This window comes from Carassius auratus, chromosome 5, assembly GCF_003368295.1.
Source record: "Carassius auratus strain Wakin chromosome 5, ASM336829v1, whole genome shotgun sequence".
In the NCBI taxonomy this organism is placed as follows: Eukaryota; Metazoa; Chordata; class Actinopteri; order Cypriniformes; family Cyprinidae; genus Carassius; species Carassius auratus.
Genome location: NC_039247.1, coordinates 15,284,019 through 15,303,650, shown reverse-complemented (window position 1 = coordinate 15,303,650; position 19,632 = coordinate 15,284,019). Strand labels below are relative to the sequence as shown.

Sequence of the window (19,632 nt, the reverse complement as noted above, 5' to 3'; positions counted from 1 at the left end):
CTTATAATTCCTCCCAAAAACACTGCCACGAATAAAAAATGGTATCAAAAGTCATGCAAGAGCGACTTCTTCCAACGATCCATGAGCAATTTGGTGATGATCCATACATTTTCCAGCATAAAGCAAGCAAAGCAAAGTGGCTCGAAGATCACGTTTAAATTCTGGATCCGTGGCCAGGCAACTCCCCGGATCTCAATCCCACAGAGAACCTGTGGTCAGTCCTCAAAAGGCAGGTGGACAAGCACAAATTGTGCAATTTGTGATCAACTCTGAGAAATAATAAGGCAAGAATGGATCGCCATCAGTCAGGATTTAGCCCAGAATCTAATATCCAGCATGCCAGAGCGAACTGCAGAGGTTATGAAGAACAAAGACCAAAAACTGCAAATTTTGTGTAATTTTTGTTGTTGTTGTTGTTGTTGTTGTTGTTGTTTTCAGTATACCATAGAAATTTGGAAAATAATATACAAATACTAAAGGCAAACTTTGCAAAACAAAACAAACAAAAAAAACTAATGTCACTGCCAAAACTTTTGAACAAGACTGTACTAATAAACTCAGTTTATCATAAAAATGACTTGACAAGAAGAAACATTCACATTTGGACTGTAGAGAAAGTTTGAGGAGTGAAGTGGCCGAGCTCCAGCCGCAGTGGAGCAGTGTTTCCTCTTTATGTTGAGTCACTGGGGGAGTGAGAGAGGAGAAAGAAGAGGAGGAGGAGGAGAGAGAGATAGAGAGGTTGGTCTCCCATTTAAACAAAACAACAGCAGATCTGCGGGCATAAACAAATGCACGCAGTCTCTGTCCCTCCACCTGCCGCGTGAGACACACTGATGGTCGCAGTAACGTTAGGTTAAATTAACCGGATTACCGAGACGGACGCGAACTCCGCTCTGCTTCACTGTAACGCGAACTTGCGACGATATCTATGCATTATTTAGACTGAAATAAGCTAAACAAAAATGACGGAGCTGAGACGGCGAGGAGGAGGAGATCCTGACAGCACTGAAAACATCAGTGACAAGGTAATTATTATAGAGCACGCGCTCACTCGGGAGGCTTATTTCTCTCATTCGACTGCGAATGACCTTCTAGCCATCCAGCTAACGAGTAACCAGTCAGACTGCTTCAACTTGAGATGATATTACACAAAATAACTTGTTTAAAGCAACATTATGGCGCCTTAGTGTTCGGGGACTGTGCCTTTAATTTATCTGTCGGTTGCCTCATATGAAGTTGCTGAGCCAAACACTGCAAAGCCAGTGTCAGTGGCTGTGGCGCAAAACCTATTGAGCTGCTTACATAGACAGCATTTTTGGTTATCATAGACACTTCTGGAACGCTCTGTTTTGACCATCTCATATAGATAGGTTTTTGTCATGCCCAAAAATGATGTCTAGGCATACCATAGGCAGCGCGTTATGTTTTGAGCCTCGGTCCGCTGTCAAGAGTCAGGCGGTGTGTGTCATGCAGAGCTGTTTAACTCATTTGAATTAGAGTTCAGAAACCATGTAACTTCGTTAAGGTAATAGTGCAGCCAGAAATGAAAACTGACATCATTTTGTTGTTCTAAACACAGATGATTTTCTTCTGTGGTTTCCATTAATTTTCTTTACCTCTCTTGTACATTATATACATTATATATATATATATATATATATATATATATAATGTTACATAGTAGAAAGTTTTTTTTTTTTAATCTTTTCAAGATTCAGTCATGTCAGAGAAAATGTAACATTGTCCTCTGTAAGCATTTTTTGTGGCAACCATTTCAAATGATCAACATTTTTTTTTTTTTTATTGTGAAACATATTTGGTGCCATTGAGCTTGTTGTGACATGACTAAAGCTCCAGTGTTTATGTAGGATAGTAAACACATTACGCACATCTTGAACTGAAAAATCCATTTATTTTTAGAAGTATATATTTGTTATATTGGGAAATATTTATTTAAGAGCTGCAAGATAAGTTTTGGGGTCAGCTATTATTAGTAGCTTTTATTAGTTAAAGGGGTCATACGATTCACATTTTTCCTTTCTCTTTGGAGTGTTACAAGCTCTTGGTGCATAAATAAGGTTTGTAAAGTTGAAAAGACTAAAGTCTCATATCCAAAGGGATATTATTTATCAAAGTTAAGAATCTGCCAAGGCCCCTAAAAGGGCTTATTCACACACGCCCCACATGTCTATGTCATGATGTGGAAATATTTGCTTAATGCCGTCCCCAATATTCAGAAGAAAGAAAAAAGAAGGTGTGGTTTCAGTAACCGTAGTTAGTGTTGAAGCAGACAAGTCAGGGAGATGCTGTGTGCTTCTAGATGGAAGCAAAAGCACTTTATTTGAACTGATGGTAAAACTGAGAACATTATTAACTGTCTAAACATTTATTTTGAAAGACAAAGCTCACGATTATGGAAAGGGGCGTTACATATCCAACGAGTGCTTGCGGTGTGCCAATCACAATGCACTTGGTCAATTGGCCAATCAGAGCAGACTGCGCTTGTCGGAAGGAGGGACTTTGTAGAAAACAGCATGTTTGAGAGAGGCGGGGCATAGAGGACCTACAATAATGTACAGTATTTTAAAAATAATGTGTTTTTTAACATTAAAGCATATCACCATATTCTGTTACACCAAATACACCAAATAATGATATTTAATAAAGCATCATATGTCCCCTTTAAGAACAGATTGAAGGCAGGTGCTTTAATTCAAATTGTGAAAGCGTTCAATGTCAGTACTTTGCTATCAGTAATCAGTTCCTTTGTTTTTATCAATACTTTAGACACATGGAGCTATGTGCTTTGCTTTTAGAATATCTAACATCTAACCAAATCTGTTTACAGATCCTGTTGCTGAGCTGCACTGTGTATAAAGAGGAGTTCATGTTTGTTATATAGTTTATGTATCTGTATCTGATTGAGTAGATCTTCCCTGGAAATGATGTAGTTCGGTTGTTAGCTGAGTGTTAGCATAGATCACATGTGACAACAAATCACTTGGCCACAGTGTGGAAATTTTGAAAAGGAAGTAGCACAGTGGCCATCCTGGAAATGGATGAATTGAACTCATGACTCAGTAATTACAAATGATTTAGTCATAGACAAGGCTTTTGAAGTAGATCTCTGCATGAAGGCTGTCGTGTCTTTAAACTGTTTCCCCTGGAGAAGTTCCCTACAAGTAGCTGTGGGTAAATTAGGGAACCAGCACTTGTCTATTGATTATAGCAACAGTAAGGCCAAAAGCATCTTTTGTCAAACCCAAAACTTTGAAAAGCAAACCAAATTGGTGGCAAGATTTTAAGAAAAATACTACTTGTTTTTAAAATAATTATTAAATAATTGTAAGTTAAAATTAAATAATTCAATATTGTAATAATTTTGTATGTTAAAAAGGTGCGTGTATAATAAAATAAACATACGAAATTATGAAACAATATATAAAAAACATTTAATAATAATAATAATAATAATAAATTTGTCTAGAAACAACAGTTTTATTTTATTAAAATGCTATGACAGGAGACTTCATAAGCCTCGTTCAGACTGTCAGCCCAAATCAGATTTTGTGCATCTGGATGGAATCTGATTCTAATAACTGACTGTCCACACAGTGTATCGCAACCTCATATCCGGTTTGTGTATCCAAAAGCTCTTTCTCGTTTTTGCTGAATGTGTGTTACTCTGGCAATGCTGTTGCGTTGTGATGCCTACACTAAAAACAAGAATAATAGCAATACAGTTTGCAATACATATATTGTCTTAAGACATGACAACATGTTGCTGTCGCGCTGGATTATTGTTATTTTTATGGATTTTGTCATGTGAGGCATCATCAGAAATGCAGGAAGCTGGAATGTGCGACTTTATTCCATGTTGACATCTCCGCTAGTTTCAACAATCAAATAGGTGAGAAAACTAGCAGTATATATTTTTTTCTGCTTGACTTACAGTTTGCAACAACACAAGCTTGTTTCTGGAAAGACATTTATAATGTGTTCTACGAAAATGTCTGACTTGTTTACGTTTTCCGTAGCATGAGAACATGAAAAAGCTAGGCTAAATCCGATCTGACCGGTCAGACTGATGCAGTATGTGCATCTTACGTTAAGAGATTGTTCCAGATTCTCTGAAGCTTTGGATGATATTATGCACTGTAGATGATGATAACTTCAAAATCTTTGCAAATTTTCTCTGAGAAACTCCTTTCTGTTATTGCTCCACTATTATTCGGCGCAGCATTAGGGGAATTGGTGATCCTCTGCCCATCTTGACTTCTGAGAGACACTGCCACTCTGAGAGGCTCTTTTTACCCAATCATGTTGCCAATTGACCTAATAAGTTGCAAATTGGTCGTCGCGCTGTTCCTTATATGTACATTTAACTTTTCCGGTCCCTTTTGGTTCCCAACATTTTTCAACTTGCGGCCCACACAACCCAACACATATGTTTGCGTGGCCCACTGCAAAAAAATTTACTGACCCCGCTATTGTTGGGTTAATAACTTAGTATTCAGAAGACAGATTGTTAACTGTCTTTATTGAATGAATTGGCAATGAACAGAAAATAACTCGGTCTGGCACCGCTTGGCACAACTGCTGTTGTTCTGTAGCATATGCAGCAAAAATATCTAAGATAATTTTCTTATTTAATTATATATATATATATATATATATATATATATATATATATATATATATATATATATATATATATATATATAATGAAATGAAGTTATTATGATATGCCATTTTTACATATATGAACAATATTATAATTTATTTTAATAGTAGTTGGCGGCCCACCTTCGATTAGAGCTGAAGATCTTTGCCCGAACCCGATGGGACCCGTCGGGACCCGACGGGTTCGGTCGGGTTTGGGCTTAATTTCTATCATCTTACCCGGGCTCGGGCCGGGCTCGGGCTTGCGCTCCGGTTTGCGAGGTAAACAATCGGTCATGTGATGCGTTTCGATTAGCGCGAGAAAGATGCAAAAATGAATGCTGAGCAGGTGTAACGGAGGCTTGCCTCTGGTGATTACGTTTTGGTTGAGCAAACTCTGAGGTGTGGAAAAGTTTTGACCATGCTTATAATGAGAATAATGAGTGAATAATGATGCACCATCAGTGAGCGCAGGAACGCACTGAAGACATCTACAGTGGATTCAATCATTTTGAAAACAAATGCTTCAAATCTAGTCAAAGAAATACAAAGGCTTTGAAAGAACATTGTGTTTTTGTCCTGGAGTGGAGACGGCTGACCTTATAAGACTCATGCCGATGTCTTGCGGGAGAGCTTTGAGTGTCCATCTAGAGCCCCTCAGCCGGCTCTGTGAAGGTCAGTCTCTCATTCATCCCTCACTCATCATAACAAGCCGTATTTACAGCCCAGCACTCTAACTGATGACTGAGGTTATCCACAGAGCTCAGCCTCATGGTTTTCTGTTAATGTCTTGTTTTCTTTTCCTCTCATTGAGGATCCTCAGTCTCTCTGGGCTTTAGCAGGCTGCTCTGCTCAATGTAGCACCTCAGCAGTCTTTGGAGTTCAGTGGACCATCATAACCTCCTTGTCCTGCAGCCTTGCCTCAGCGAGAGATTCGCTCTCTTCTCGTGTCATGGCTTACTTCTGCAATTTACCACAGAAAGCTGGTTACTCAGCACCTATTATAATCACAGTTTGTGTGATTTATAATTACACAATTTCGTTTAGGCCTGGTAGCGCTGATGTGATCGTATGCTATGTGATAGTAACATTTTTTCAGTTAGTTTGAATCATAGGCTTTCTTATGTTCCTTCTTCCTGACGAAAATACCATTTACGTTTATACATTTGTCAGACAGGTTTATTCAAAGAGACTTAACTTTTGCAGTCAAGATGCATTTGCATTCCCTCAGAATTTAACCTATGGCTGTTGCTAGGACTGTGGTTAGTGCTTGTTTGGTACTAGACTAGCGGTAGACCAAACTTAACGTGTATTGCTACTAGTTTTTTGACGATAATGGAATTTTCAACTGTAATACAGTGGTCCCCAACCTTTTTAGCACCAAGGACCGGTTTAATGTCAGATAAAATTTTCACGGACCGGGGCTTTATGGTGTGATGGATAAATACAAAATAAAATGATACGACTGGCATAAAAACTGTGGTATATTGTAAATATAATAATAAACATGAATCCACTGTGTATTCGTATAAAACTTTATTTAGCAGCGTCCTTTTAACATCGTGCCAACAACATAACATGAATAACGTCCTCTCTGCCCCCTAACCCACTTTTGTTTCACTGATTATGGTCACTATGGTGATGTTTAAACATGCCTAAAAAATAAGATGCCCCAAAAAAACGAATATAAAATCCATGAAAATAACACAGAGCATCTGGCCTTTTTCCAAAATAAAAGATTGTTATGGCTCAGGACACTTCTACCTCCACCTCTGTTATTTGTTTTGCAAAAATCCACCGCTCACGGCTCTTCTGGTCCAGTCCGCGCAAGGCTGTGCCACAGTTTTGCTTTGTGTTGAAAATGTAAAAAATATATATAATGAGCGAGTACATCATGAATCCATTTTCCAAACCGTGTTTTTGTCTTGTCCTGAATCACTACGGTACACCTATAAAAAGTGTTTATATTCAGACTATTTTAGTCTGGTTGGGGTCGGCAACGCTGCAGAGTAGCACAGTACCTGCATGAATCGCAATAGATTTAAACAGAGAGAAGTAACTCCGGTTACAATGTTCTTCTGCCAGATGCGAGTGCCAAAAGTTACCAACTGCAGCTTTAATGTAAATTAATTATTCCTTCTTGTGCGTCCCGGTACCAAATGACACACGGACTGGTACCGGTCCGCAGCCTGGGGGTTGGGGACCACTGCTTTACACAATATTGATATTTGATACCTTTTTTTTTTTTGATAACACAGAAACTAAAACAATTGAACAGTATCTAAGTTAAGAAAAAAATGACATTTATCAACTGAAAGTCTGAGATTCCTCAAGCCCCATTGGTCTGAGGGAGATTATATAATAATAATAATAATAATAATAATAATAATAATAATAATAATAATAATAATAATAAAAGTTAAACCTTCAACCTTTAATTAAGAATTTTAAGTTTCTGTCACAAAGGGTTTACAATCATCTGTCCAGTTGTTGGAAATTATGTAAATGAGTGTGAAAATGAGTTTGTGGCACACTGCATTCCCAAACTCACAGCACATGGCAGAGATGCAGTTTGTGGTTAAAAAGGTACATGCATGAACACAGTGAAACTCTCTGCTCTGAAACATGCAGCACAACTGACTCCTATCTTTAGTAAATTAAAACACACAAAGCGGAGAGAAGAGAAGGCACCACAACTGTTGATACTGTGGAAAATGAGTTTTGAAACCATTTCTAATATTCAGAATCAATATTATTTAAAAAAGAAAATTGGACAACACTAATTGGTAGTTGACCAACTAATTTTGCTGATAAAAACTGTTGCACATTATATCTGATGACTTTTTCAGACATATTTCCCAAACACACTCCATCTTCTATAGCTGGATAAAACATGTAGTCCCACCAGACCTAACACATGGGCCGCGTCATTGCTCAGGAGGACACATCTTTTAGTGTAGTCTCTCTGGTAAGGGGGACATTTTATGTGTTGTATTCTGCAGAACATACAATAGTGAGCAACTGTGCTAGTATTTTCAGTAGTGTTTTTCTCTCATAATGCAACAGTGGACTAATTAGCACGGAATACAGTATGTAACACTGCGTTTGGAATTCTGCTGCAGCCACCTTTGACCTCATCCGTGAGTGCGTCCATGTTGGTATTTGCTGCAACAGTAGGAATTCCTTATCAGCCCTTTTTTTTTGCCACTGCTGTAAAGGATTTAAAGGGACAGTGAAAACTAGCCCAAGATATAACCACCAGGAAAAAAGTCCACGAAGGATATTGTCCTTTACAGATGCTTTATTTTCACCCTTGAAGCACTTTAGAGAAGATATACTGTAGTAGACTGCTGAAGTGATGATTTGGCAGGTTTTTTGACATCTCCACTGTTCATTGGTTATATGATCCTTGTCTATTCAGCACATCCTTTTACAGATGCCAGCTCTGCAGGTAGAAACTGAATGAGAGATGCGGTGACTGCTGGCTGTAGTCGTTCTGCCTTTTGTGTTTGTGTTTTGGTGTGTGCTAGGCCTTTTGGAATAGATCTGGACAAGGGCTTTTCTCTCTTTTTCTCTCAGGGATTAGTGTAGATCCATTTATGAAGCAGCTAATCAGCCAGCTAGTCTTCTTACCCCTACACTTCTAGGACCCTTATAGGCAGTAGGATACATGTGTGAAGCACACAGTTCTTAAAGGACACACAGAGCAATTTCTCTTCTAAAGGGCACATCATGTTTTTTTTTTCTTGCTTGGTTGAAATAAAATAAATTATTGTATTGTTTAGTAATGTTCACAACACAAAGCTTCCTCCCAATGCCATGTCAAACTTTTCCTTACACTAACACAGATCCGGTTGGGGTGGGGGGAAAAATCCCCCCTGTAGTGATAGTGGCCTTCAGCTCCTCTGTATTGTTTGTCAGATGTTACTCATCTTCCTCTTCACAATACTTCACAAATAGAGAATTCATAGATTCTGTGTGAGGTTCAGGTCAGGTGAGTTGGCTGACCAATCAAGCAAAGTAACATCATGGTCAGCACACCACTGGGAAGTGGTTTTGGCAGTGTGGGCAGGTGCTAAAGTCCTGCTGGAAAATGAAATCAGCATCTCTATAAAGCTTGTCAACAGATGGAAGCATAAAGTGCTCCAAAATCTCCTGATGGATGGCTGCACTGACTTTGGACTTGATAAAACACAATGGACAAACACCAGCAGACGTCATGGCACCCAAATCATCACTGACTTCAGAAACTTCACACTGGAATTTGGATTTTGTGCCTCTCCACTGTTCCTCCAGACTCTAGACCTTGATTTCCAAATGAAATGCTACATTTACATTCATCTGAAAAGAGGACTGTGGACCACTGAGCAACAGTCCAGTTATTTTCCTCCTGACCCCAAGGTGAATTGCTTCTGATGTTTTTTTCTGGTTAAGCTGTGGTTTGGTTCTAGGAATGTGACAGCTGCATCCCTTTATCCTGAAGAAGACATCTGAGTGTGGTGACTCTTGCTGACTCTGGCTTCAGTCCACTCCTTGTGAAGCTCTCCTAAGTTCTTGAATCAGCTTTTCCTGACAATCTTCCCAAGGCTGTGGTCATCCCTGTTGCTTGTGCACCTTTTCCTACCACACTTTTTCCTTCCAGTCAACTCTCTATGAATATATTTTGATACAGCACTCTGTGAACAGCCAGCCCTTTCAGCAGTGATCTTCTGTGGCTTACCCTCCTTGTGGGGGGTGTTGATGATTGTCTTCTGGACCATTGCCAAGTCAGTAGTCTTTCACATAGCTAGCCCAAGAGGTTATCAAACTAATCAAGCTCAAAATGGAATATTCTAATTTTTTGAGATTAATGAACTTTTTATTTTCCTAAGATGTAAATCATAACCATTAGAATTAAAAACAAACAAACAAACAAAAAAAACTCTTGAAATATTTCAGTTTGTGTGCAATAAATCTATAATATAAGAAAGTTAGCATTTTTTTTATTAAATTACATGCATCTGTAGCTGATCTGTACATTACCATGAATGTTTTCTGGGGGCTTGAGTGTGTCCTCATTAAAAAGTTAGCATAGTTAGGTTTCTTTTACCAGCCTTAATCTGAGCCCTATTTCAGACGTGAGTGACCTCCCTGCTCTATGCAGTTTGCTCCCAATTACCTCATCAGCATAGCTTCTTACAGTCATGGTCCAAAGGCTTTGGTCCATTGGCTAATTTTGGAAATTGTACAATGTGGTCTTTGACTATTGTGACCTTTAGAGTTATTTTCTGAAATGTAGATTTACATATTTGGCAGACACTTCAAACCAAAGCAACTTACATTGCATTTAAGATTAAATATATGGTGGAATAACCTTTATGTTATAAGAGTTACATACTGGTAATGTTATTTATAGGGATGCACCGAAATGAAAATTCTTGGCCAAAGCCTAATCCAAACAAAATGAAACATTGGGCCGAGGACCGAAGGCTAAATACCAAACAATTTATCAATTCTTTTCACCATTGAATAAACTAAATAGCCCAACTGTGCTTAGTGTTAGTGTTAGTGTTTTGTCTTGCTTGCTTGTCAAAGAAAAAAAAAATCAATTACAAGACAACAGTTAAAAAATATTTAACACTGAATATTTATTACATTCTAGCAGACACTATACCAACAAAGCACAATTTAACTTAAAATTAATAAGTTAGAAACACAATATATATATTTTTTGCCTTCAGACCCCCTTCCTGAATCAGGGATGTTTTTTTTTTACTGTACAATTAAATGCAGCCTTGCTGCTCTACAGTATTACAGTATTGTTCAAAATAATAGCAGTACAATGTGACTAACCAGAATAATCAAGGTTTTTCGTATATTTTTTTATTGCTACGTGGCAAACAAGTTACCAGTAGGTTCAGTAGATTCTCAGAAAACAAATGAGACCCAGCATTCATGATATGCACGCTCTTAAGGCTGTGCAATTGGGCAATTAGTTGAATTAGTTGAAAGGGGTGTGTTCAAAAAAATAGCAGTGTGGCATTCAATCACTGAGGTCACCAATTTTGTGAAGAAACAGGTGTGAATCAGGTGGCCCCTATTTAAGGATGAAATCAACACTTGTTGAACATGCATTTGAAAGCTGAGGAAAATGGGTCGTTCAAGACATTGTTCAGAAGAACAGCGTACTTTGATTAAAAAGTTGATTAGAGAGGGGAAAACCTATAAAGAGGTGCAAAAAATGATAGGCTGTTCAGCTAAAATGATTTCCAATGCCTTAAAATGGAGAGCAAAACCAGAGAGACGTGGAAGAAAACGGAAGACAACCATCCAAATGGATAGAAGAATAACCAGAATTGCAAAGGCTCAGCCAATGATCACCTCCAGGATGATCAAAGACAGTCTGGAGTTACCTGTAAGTACTGTGACAGTTAGAAGACGTCTGTGTGAAGCTAATCTATTTTCAAGAATCCCCCGCAAAGTCCCTCTGTTAAAAAAAAGGCATGTGCAGAAGAGGTTACAATTTGCCAAAGAACACATCAACTGGCCTAAAGAGAAATGGAGGAACATTTTGTGGACTGATGAGAGTAAAATTGTTCTTTTTGGGTCCAAGGGCCACAGGCAGTTTGTGAGACGACCCCCAAACTCTGAATTCAAGCCACAGTACACCGTGAAGACAGTGAAGCATGGAGGTGCAAGCATCATGATATGGGCATGTTTCTCCTACTATGGTGTTGGGCCTATTTATCGCATACCAGGGATCATGGATCAGTTTGCATATGTTAAAATACTTGAAGAGGTCATGTTGCCCTATGCTAAAGAGGACATGCCCTTGAAATGGTTGTTTCAACAAGACAATGACCCAAAACACACTAGTAAACGGGCAAAGTCTTGGTTCCAAACCAACAAAATCAATGTTATGGAGTGGCCAGCCCAATCTCCAGACCTTAATCCAATTGAGAACTTGTGGGGTGATATCAAAAATGCTGTTTCTGAAGCAAAACCAAGAAATGTGAATGAATTGTGGAATGTTGTTAAAGAATCATGGAGTGGAATAACAGCTGAGAGGTGCCACAAGTTGGTTGACTCCATGCCACACAGATGTCAAGCAGTTTTAAAAAACTGTGGTCATACAACTAAATATTAGTTTAGTGATTCACAGGATTGCTAAATCCCAGAAAAAAAAATTTGTTTGTACAAAATAGTTTTGAGTTTGTACAGTCAAAGGTAGACACTGCTATTTTTTTGAACACACCCCTTTCAACTAATTGCCCAATTGCACAGCCTTAAGAGCGTGCATATCATGAATGCTGGGTCTTGTTTGTTTTCTGAGAATCTACTGAACCTACTGGTAACTTGTTTGCCACGTAGCAATAAAAAATATACTAAAAACCTTGATTATTCTGGTTAGTCACATTGTACTGCTATTATTTTGAACAATACTGTACATATTAACTTCGTTAGCTATGGACCTTTTACATGTGGGTACTGTAAAACAAATTGCTGGTGGGATTTTCTTTTTCTTTAGCTTGCAATATTTTGATTTTCAGTCTGAAAGGTAGATCAGCTACTTTATGAACCGCTCGGTGATCATAGTGGTAGACTGCCGGCATAGCATTTAAATCAAGATTGCAGATTTATTGCGGATAATGAGACATTTACACATCAGGTTTTCCAGGATGTGGGCTGCTGCTGAAAAACCACATGTAGAGGCTTACAAACTGGCAATGACCGATCCTTGTTAGCCAGTAATATTTTCCCACAATGATGTTATCAGTGATCATTAGGGCTCCATATTGACAGATTTCACTAATCGATTCGATTTGGTTCACAAGCTCTTAATTCAATTCAGTTTTGTTCTTGATTGCATGATGTATTGATTCATTTGGATATCTATCCAGTACAGTACATGTAAATTTTTCTTCTGTCAACTAATGCTGTAAACTGGTTCTTGATATTATACATTTCAGTAATTACTGTAACTCAGCCCTTGTGAACATGTTGATTTATTCATCAAATCATAACCACGCGCTTTGATGATCCAACTTTTCCTCTTTTAATACATTCCACTTCACCTCATTTATTAGTTTCATCTGCTACTGTTACTAGCCATATTTGATTCTGTTCTTTGGCTTGTAGTTGTTTTGTGCTGGCCAAGACAACAGTGAAAGATGAGAAACCAGTCTCTCTTCACCTTGCGTGGAGCAGACGGGGATCTTCAGTCTACTGTACCACACCTACTCAGGTGCCATGTCATCAATCCCGATTGATTTTCCTCATAGGCATTTGTCTAGCATTTGCATAAGTTATGTTGGCTAATATTCTGTCCACCGTCGCTCTCTATTACTTTGACTGGTAAATCTGTGATTTCCATGGAGGGCTGCATTTCATGGTGATTGACTACTGAATTATGACATTGTGAATCTTGACACTTTGTGAACTGTGAGTTTTGTTTTATGTCTCCAATCCAAGTGTCTGGTGGTTCGCTCACCTAATTCATTGTTTTTGGAATTGTTTCTTGGAAGGCGTTTATGCAATATTCCTAAAAGCATTCCTAAAAAATACTCAAGACAGTTCACTCATATTGTTATGAATGGGAACTGCAATATTTAGTGTGTAGGGATAGGTCTGTCGCAATAATCACTATATCGACTTGTCGCACAATATATGTACATGGCTTCAATTATCTTTGGTGATGCAATATATTGCCCATTAAATTTACATAAAAATTAATGTCACCATGTTTTTTGCATTCCACATGTGCCTGTTCTTTTGCAGTTTCTTGTACATAATGTGGTGTAACGTTAGTCTTGTGTAGGGCTGGATTAATAGTTTTAGATTAATAGTTTTTTTAAATGACGTAGATTCGATAACGATTCTCTAAAGCCGCGAACCGATCTTTTCCAGTAATGTTATTTATTTCAGCACACGTTTAAAACAAGATCTGATTAACTTGAATCTTATCATTACTCTTCTCCACTACGTCACCCTCTTATTTACCTTGCACGACGTTACAACGGAAAGCCTGTCGTTCATTCAGCACTTATCATGGCCGAGATTCTGTGGATGAGAACCGAGAACTAAGACATACACATGATTCACAATGCTCAGGTGAAATGCTATAGGAATACTATAAATCTGCGGAAGCATTTGATATCACGGATGAGGCGCCATGATTTCCACAATCAATGAATGGAAGTAGGGGCGTTGCTAACAAAATGGATGCAGATCTGAATGCCAGTTTGCAGTTAGTTGTGAGGGGATTTCTCTCCACTGGATAAACGGGCGACACCCTAGAATGAATAAATGTTTATTTACTGAAGAAGACGACGTCGAGAACAATCAACGGCACAAAACATGTCTAATGCACGCGCGTTATAAAAGGGTTTCATTTTCATTTGATTAGGATAAAGTTTTATGCCTTCCTCTGATTACCAGAAAAATTTATAAGAATATTTTATATGGCCCTATTATTGTTTAGAAATGACCCTGTACAAGAAAATAATAGGTTTAAAATACAGGCCCTTCATTTCTTTTTATTAATTCACCATTTGATAACTAATGTTATGGTTCATTTTTTAGAAATATCAATACCATTTGTATTAAAACTATATATTCGAGAATCAAATAGAGAACTTGTGAATCGAATGGGGACATCTGACACAGTGTGTGTTTGTACTCTACAGGAGGCAGATGGAGACGACAGGCTTGCTTTCCCCGGTGAAGGGGAAGGAGAAATGGAGGGCGACTCCAAAGCAGACACACCAGACGTGCCACCTTCCACAGATAACACTCCACAGTGTCTCAACAAAGCCCTGGAGGGCTTGTCATCTAGGTACCCAATGACACTGAACAATCAACATCAGTTGTGTGCCTGTATGGATGTTTAGGCCCCAGTTTAATGCACATAGGCAACTATGAGTCTTTGAGGTTTTACAAACATGTTTAACCTGTTTTCACTGGGAAAATAAGAAACTCATACACTACTATTCTTTATAATCTTTCCACACATGAAGGATGTTTTGGTTAAATCAGTAAGCAAAATTGTAAAATTGATCCGGTTAATCTTTGAAAACTGACACAAAACCTCATAGCGCATCTTATTGCACAGATATTTAATTTTGATCAATAACACCGTATCTAGCGATATTTGATATGCAGATAAGGTTAGGGGTCGGGTGACAGGGTAATGGGCCCTCGAAGAGATTAAACGGGATCTTTATTAGAAACATAATAATTGCTGATCTGTTGGTTGGATTTGCAGAATCTTCTTTAAAAAGAAGGTCCAATGCAAGCCTGAATGCTGGCGCCTGGCCACCCATCTCATTTTGTGATGATGATGCACTTTTTTTCCAATCCCTCTCCTTTCTGTTTCTCTCCTTTGACAAATTCCCTCCCATTCTTCTCATTGGATTGCATGAGTTGTGGCACCTGCAAACAGTTTATTACACTCTGGGCCAGAAAACGAAGAATTCCCATCTCTCATGGAGCCACATTTATTACATTTATGGCACCATCAGGATAATAAATCTATCCCATCCGTTTTGTTCTCACATCTTCAAGGTTCAACAGTAAAGCTTAAATCAAACAGAAATTATTATCATTGTTTTGTTCATGCCGTTTCATTCAGTTCTACACACCCACATTTCAACAGTGGGGAAATCACATTTGAGCCAGCTTCATTTCACCTCTTTCACAGGCTTTTAGTTCATTTCAAAGTGAACACAAAGGGGAAATGTCATCTATACCCTTAACAGTGGAAGTGGGGATTTGCCAGCAAATGTATCTTGCTATACAAACTGTTTAACTGTAGTTTTCTTGCAAACTGATTAAAAATAAATACATTTAAAAAATCTCAACAGGTGGAAGAACTGGTGGATAAGAGGCATATTGTCATTGACAATGATCGTTGGCTTCTTCCTCATCATCTATTTGGGACCCATTATGCTTATATTAGTGGTAAGTATGAGTACAAACCATATATGTACCATGAAAAACACTATTAACTAAACAAACACACTGACCACTGGCTAGCCAACATTTGTGGTTACTATAGAAAGCATTAACAAACATCCCAGCTGTCCTTCTACAAACCATCTGGGCCACATGCTGTCATTTAGCTCATTTATAGCCCTACCTGACTTGAAATAATGTAAATATTTTCAATGAAAATTGATATGAATCACTGCAGTGTTTTAAATAGATGTTTGCATTTTGAAGGAATCAGGAAGGGATCAGAGATTTAAAAAGTGCTATTTGAACATGTTCAGCTCTTGCAACATTTATTAACTCTTTATTAATCACTTTTTTTGTATAGGTTATGGGTGTTCAAATCAAGTGTTTTCATGAAATTATAACCATTGGCTACAGAGTTTACCATTCCTATGATCTGCCGTGGTTTAGGACTCTTAGCTGGTAAGTAAAATGCTGACTAGTTACCGTTTAATGCTTTTTCTTTCACCCCTTAATTCTCAATATCTCTCCGCCCTTCCCCCTTCTTTCTGATTCTTGTGCTTTACATTAATGTACACACACTGAACTACAAACACACACACAAACACACTCTCACGTTTTACCAGTCACTTTTTGTCATAGATAAAGTAGTGATTAACTGGACTTGAGCAAAGAGCACTTCCATGATGGAACCTTGCATAGAGTACACCCCACCGGCAGGCTTTGGCCTAACAAAACAAGATGACCATGTATTGTTTCCATCAAGTATGTTTCTTGAACTCAAATCTTGACACAAATGCCCCTTGTATTTCAGGTACTTCTTGATTTGTGTGAACTACTTCTTTTATGGAGAGACAGTGGCTGATTATTTCGGTGCACTCGTCCGAAGGGAGGAACCTCTGCAGTTTCTTGTGCGTTATCATCGGTTTATTTCTTTTGCACTGTATTTGGCAGGTGAGTGTAATTGACAGCTCTGATTAAACTCTGCACGGAAACCATCGGAGACTTTTATGACTAGGTCAAAAGCCCACAGTGCCCACTTAGCTTTTTTTTGCATAGTTTATAAATCGTTTATAGATTATATATCTAGAAATAATCCTAATCCTTGTCAGGTTTGCTGTGCTGTTTGTGGGATTTGCTGCAGCTTCTTTAAAGAAAGAAATGCAGAGGCGCTGGTCCAACGCATGTCTGTTTTAGTATTCAAAATATAAAATGACTTCATGAAAGTTGATTGTATGCTTGGTCACTCTGACATGCTTTTATGCTTTAATTAATATCAATATGCTGTTGCTCAATGCCAACAGGTTTTTCATCTGCAGTTACACTACTGTTCAAAGCTTTTATTTGGCAAGCATGCATAAATTGATCAACGTAAAGATATTTTATAATATTATAAATAATGATTATTTCAAATAAATATTGTTGTTTTGAACTAACTTTTCATCGATCCTGGAAAAAAAGTACCAAGGTTTTCACAAAATTATGAAACTAAACAACCATTAGTAGTAATTATAAGAAATGTATCTTAAATATTTCTTATAAAAAAAGATTTCTGAAGGATCATAGCACAATTAAAACTGGAGTAATTGCTGCTGAAAATACAGCTTAGCTACTGTATTTTCAGTTAAAATATATTTTGTCAGTTTACACTAATAATGTTCAACAATATTGCTGATTTACTCTATATTTATCATCTATATTGATCATAAGGCCAAACTTTAGAACAGCAGAGTATATCCATCTGTTACGGCCATAAATGCACAGCATGCTGTGAAAGTCATTTCTTTTCACTAAACCTGCCGCTCTCTCCATCACAGCTTAATGGTCATCATCATATAGAATATATAACCCAAAATATACGGTTTAAGATATAAACCAGTGTGTTTGTTCTAAATATTTGTCAGTGTACAAAATCTACATACCCCAATAATGCTGTGTGCTGCTGTTATAACAGCAAATATGAAAGCTTTCCGAAACAGAAATTTGCTTCTCTGCTCTGTCTTAAATACATTTTTTTACATGGGATACAAAATGATAATGTAAACAGTGATAAGATTGAAAATTTCTTCTGTTATGTAGGAAAAATTAACTGCATGTTATTTGCTTTTTCCAGGTTTCTGCATGTTTGTACTGAGTTTAGTGAAGAAACATTACCGCCTGCAGTTTTATATGGTGTGTATCAGTCATTTATATGCAAGCCAGAACTAAACTTTTGATTTCATGCACAGTCATGTGTGCATCATGTGTTAGGCATTTAATGAGTGTACATTATGTACACTGAGCATCGTAGAAATATAAAATGTTTAAACTAGTCATTGCACGGCATTTAATTACAGTGTATGCAAGGCAGCACTTTCATACATTTATTCTGTTCCAGTGGTCCAGAAATGCAGGTTTCATAGTTTTTTAGCCTACACACTTCATTTAGATTTTGCAATGTATGTAATTTTAGTATTATGTGCCGATTTTATTAAATAAAATTTGTAATGCATTCATTTGATCAGATCTTTAGTAAAAACAGTAATATTGTGAAATATTATTACAATTTAAAATAACTGTTTTCTGCTTTTAATATATTTTAAGATGTAATTAATTCCTGTAATGGCAAAGCTGAATTTTCAGCAGCCATTACTGAAAATAGTTGCTTAATATTTTTAAAGAAACAGTGATACTTTTTTTTTTTTTTTTTTTAAGAACAGCATTTCTCTTGTGATGATGCCCATGCAATATTTGGATACTGTATTTATTTATGTAATGACATGTTATTGATGTTTTCATTGCACTCCAAAGATAGTGGCTCATAAAGCTGACACACTTCGTGTCATGACATCAGATAATGGTGGCACTGATGCTGCTTTTTATCGAGTGAAGCTGCTGCCTTGCTAGTACTGATATTTCCTTCAGGACATGCAAATATAGTTTTGATGTAAGTTTCTGGTTACTTTATTAACCAGAAACTGAAGTGCTGGGCTGTTGAGTTGAGTTCAGAATTTGTAATACTAGTCATAAACTGTGCCATACTTCAGTCAAACTTCTGAATGTCAGTTTCTTTGAGTTTGGTCACAGCCATTCCACATCAACTGAAAACCTGGCCGCCGACACACTAAACAGCAAAATACTTTTTGTTACAGCCAAGTTTGCTTGAGCACTTAGAATGTTTATGTCTATTTTTGTTTATTTTATAGTCTTTGCTCAGACTTCTGAAATAACATTTGAGACTAAAATTGTATTTGAACACAATAAGTCAGATTGTGATTGTTTGATTGGATATGTGCCATAACTCGCTTTGCATTATCATTGTTTCAGTGAGTAGATGACATTTCAATCGTACACTCATTTTGTGTGTGTGTGTGTGTGTGTGTGTGTGCTTGCCATTCCAGTTTGCTTGGACCCATGTGACCTTGTTGATTGTGGTGACTCAGTCTCATCTGGTTATTCAGAACCTGTTTGAAGGAATGATCTGGTAAGCCCACCTGACCTGACAGAACTGCCACTCCAACTTGTGTTTCTCAAGCTGCATTCCTGTGTTTCCTGATGTTCCACGTGATGAAATGATAACTAGCTGTTCAAGGGAGAGCAGAAACACTCATTTCTATTCATAATTCTTCACCCTTTAGTTAACTTTATTCAAATATACATTCTAATTCTCACAAATAATTAACTGAAGTTACTTTCTCCCAATGTCTGCATAGTTTCTTCCAGAGGTGGAAAGTAACGATTTACATTTACTCACGTTACTGTAAACTGAGTAGCTTTTTTGAGTACTTCTACTTTTTTCAAATCTGACATTTTACTTTTACTTAAAGGTCCCATGACATGGATTATTTCCTTTTCTTTAAATGCTTTTTAATGTTTCCTTAGGTGTATTAATATTGTTAGTGTGATTTTTACATTTAAAATTTAGAAATAAAAAGCATTTTTAGATCCTGATATTAGCCCTCAGGCTTGAGTGCTCTGTTTGAAGGGGCGTGTCTGCTGTGAGACTCCGAGTAAACCACAACTGTTGTGATTGGCTGACATCTTTGCATTCGAAATGCA

At 37.5% G+C, this 19,632-nt stretch overlaps 1 protein-coding gene across 2 annotated transcripts in view; it reads left to right on the top strand.

Annotated features, from left to right (window-relative positions):
- The first annotated feature begins 650 nt into the window (after positions 1–650).
- Positions 651–19,632, top strand: part of LOC113077852 (phosphatidate cytidylyltransferase 1-like) — a 26,120-nt gene continuing 7,138 nt past the window's right edge. For both annotated transcript variants that reach the window (XR_003281397.1, XM_026250121.1), the window contains exons 1-7: positions 651–1,025; positions 14,328–14,476; positions 15,504–15,600; positions 15,959–16,056; positions 16,409–16,548; positions 17,708–17,766; positions 18,975–19,057. Coding sequence is in view for 1 of the 2 variants with exons in the window: in XM_026250121.1 (XP_026105906.1) it covers positions 963–1,025; positions 14,328–14,476; positions 15,504–15,600; positions 15,959–16,056; positions 16,409–16,548; positions 17,708–17,766; positions 18,975–19,057 (689 nt within the window). In the remaining variant the exon portion in view is untranslated. The remainder of the gene's footprint in view (positions 1,026–14,327; positions 14,477–15,503; positions 15,601–15,958; positions 16,057–16,408; positions 16,549–17,707; positions 17,767–18,974; positions 19,058–19,632) is intronic.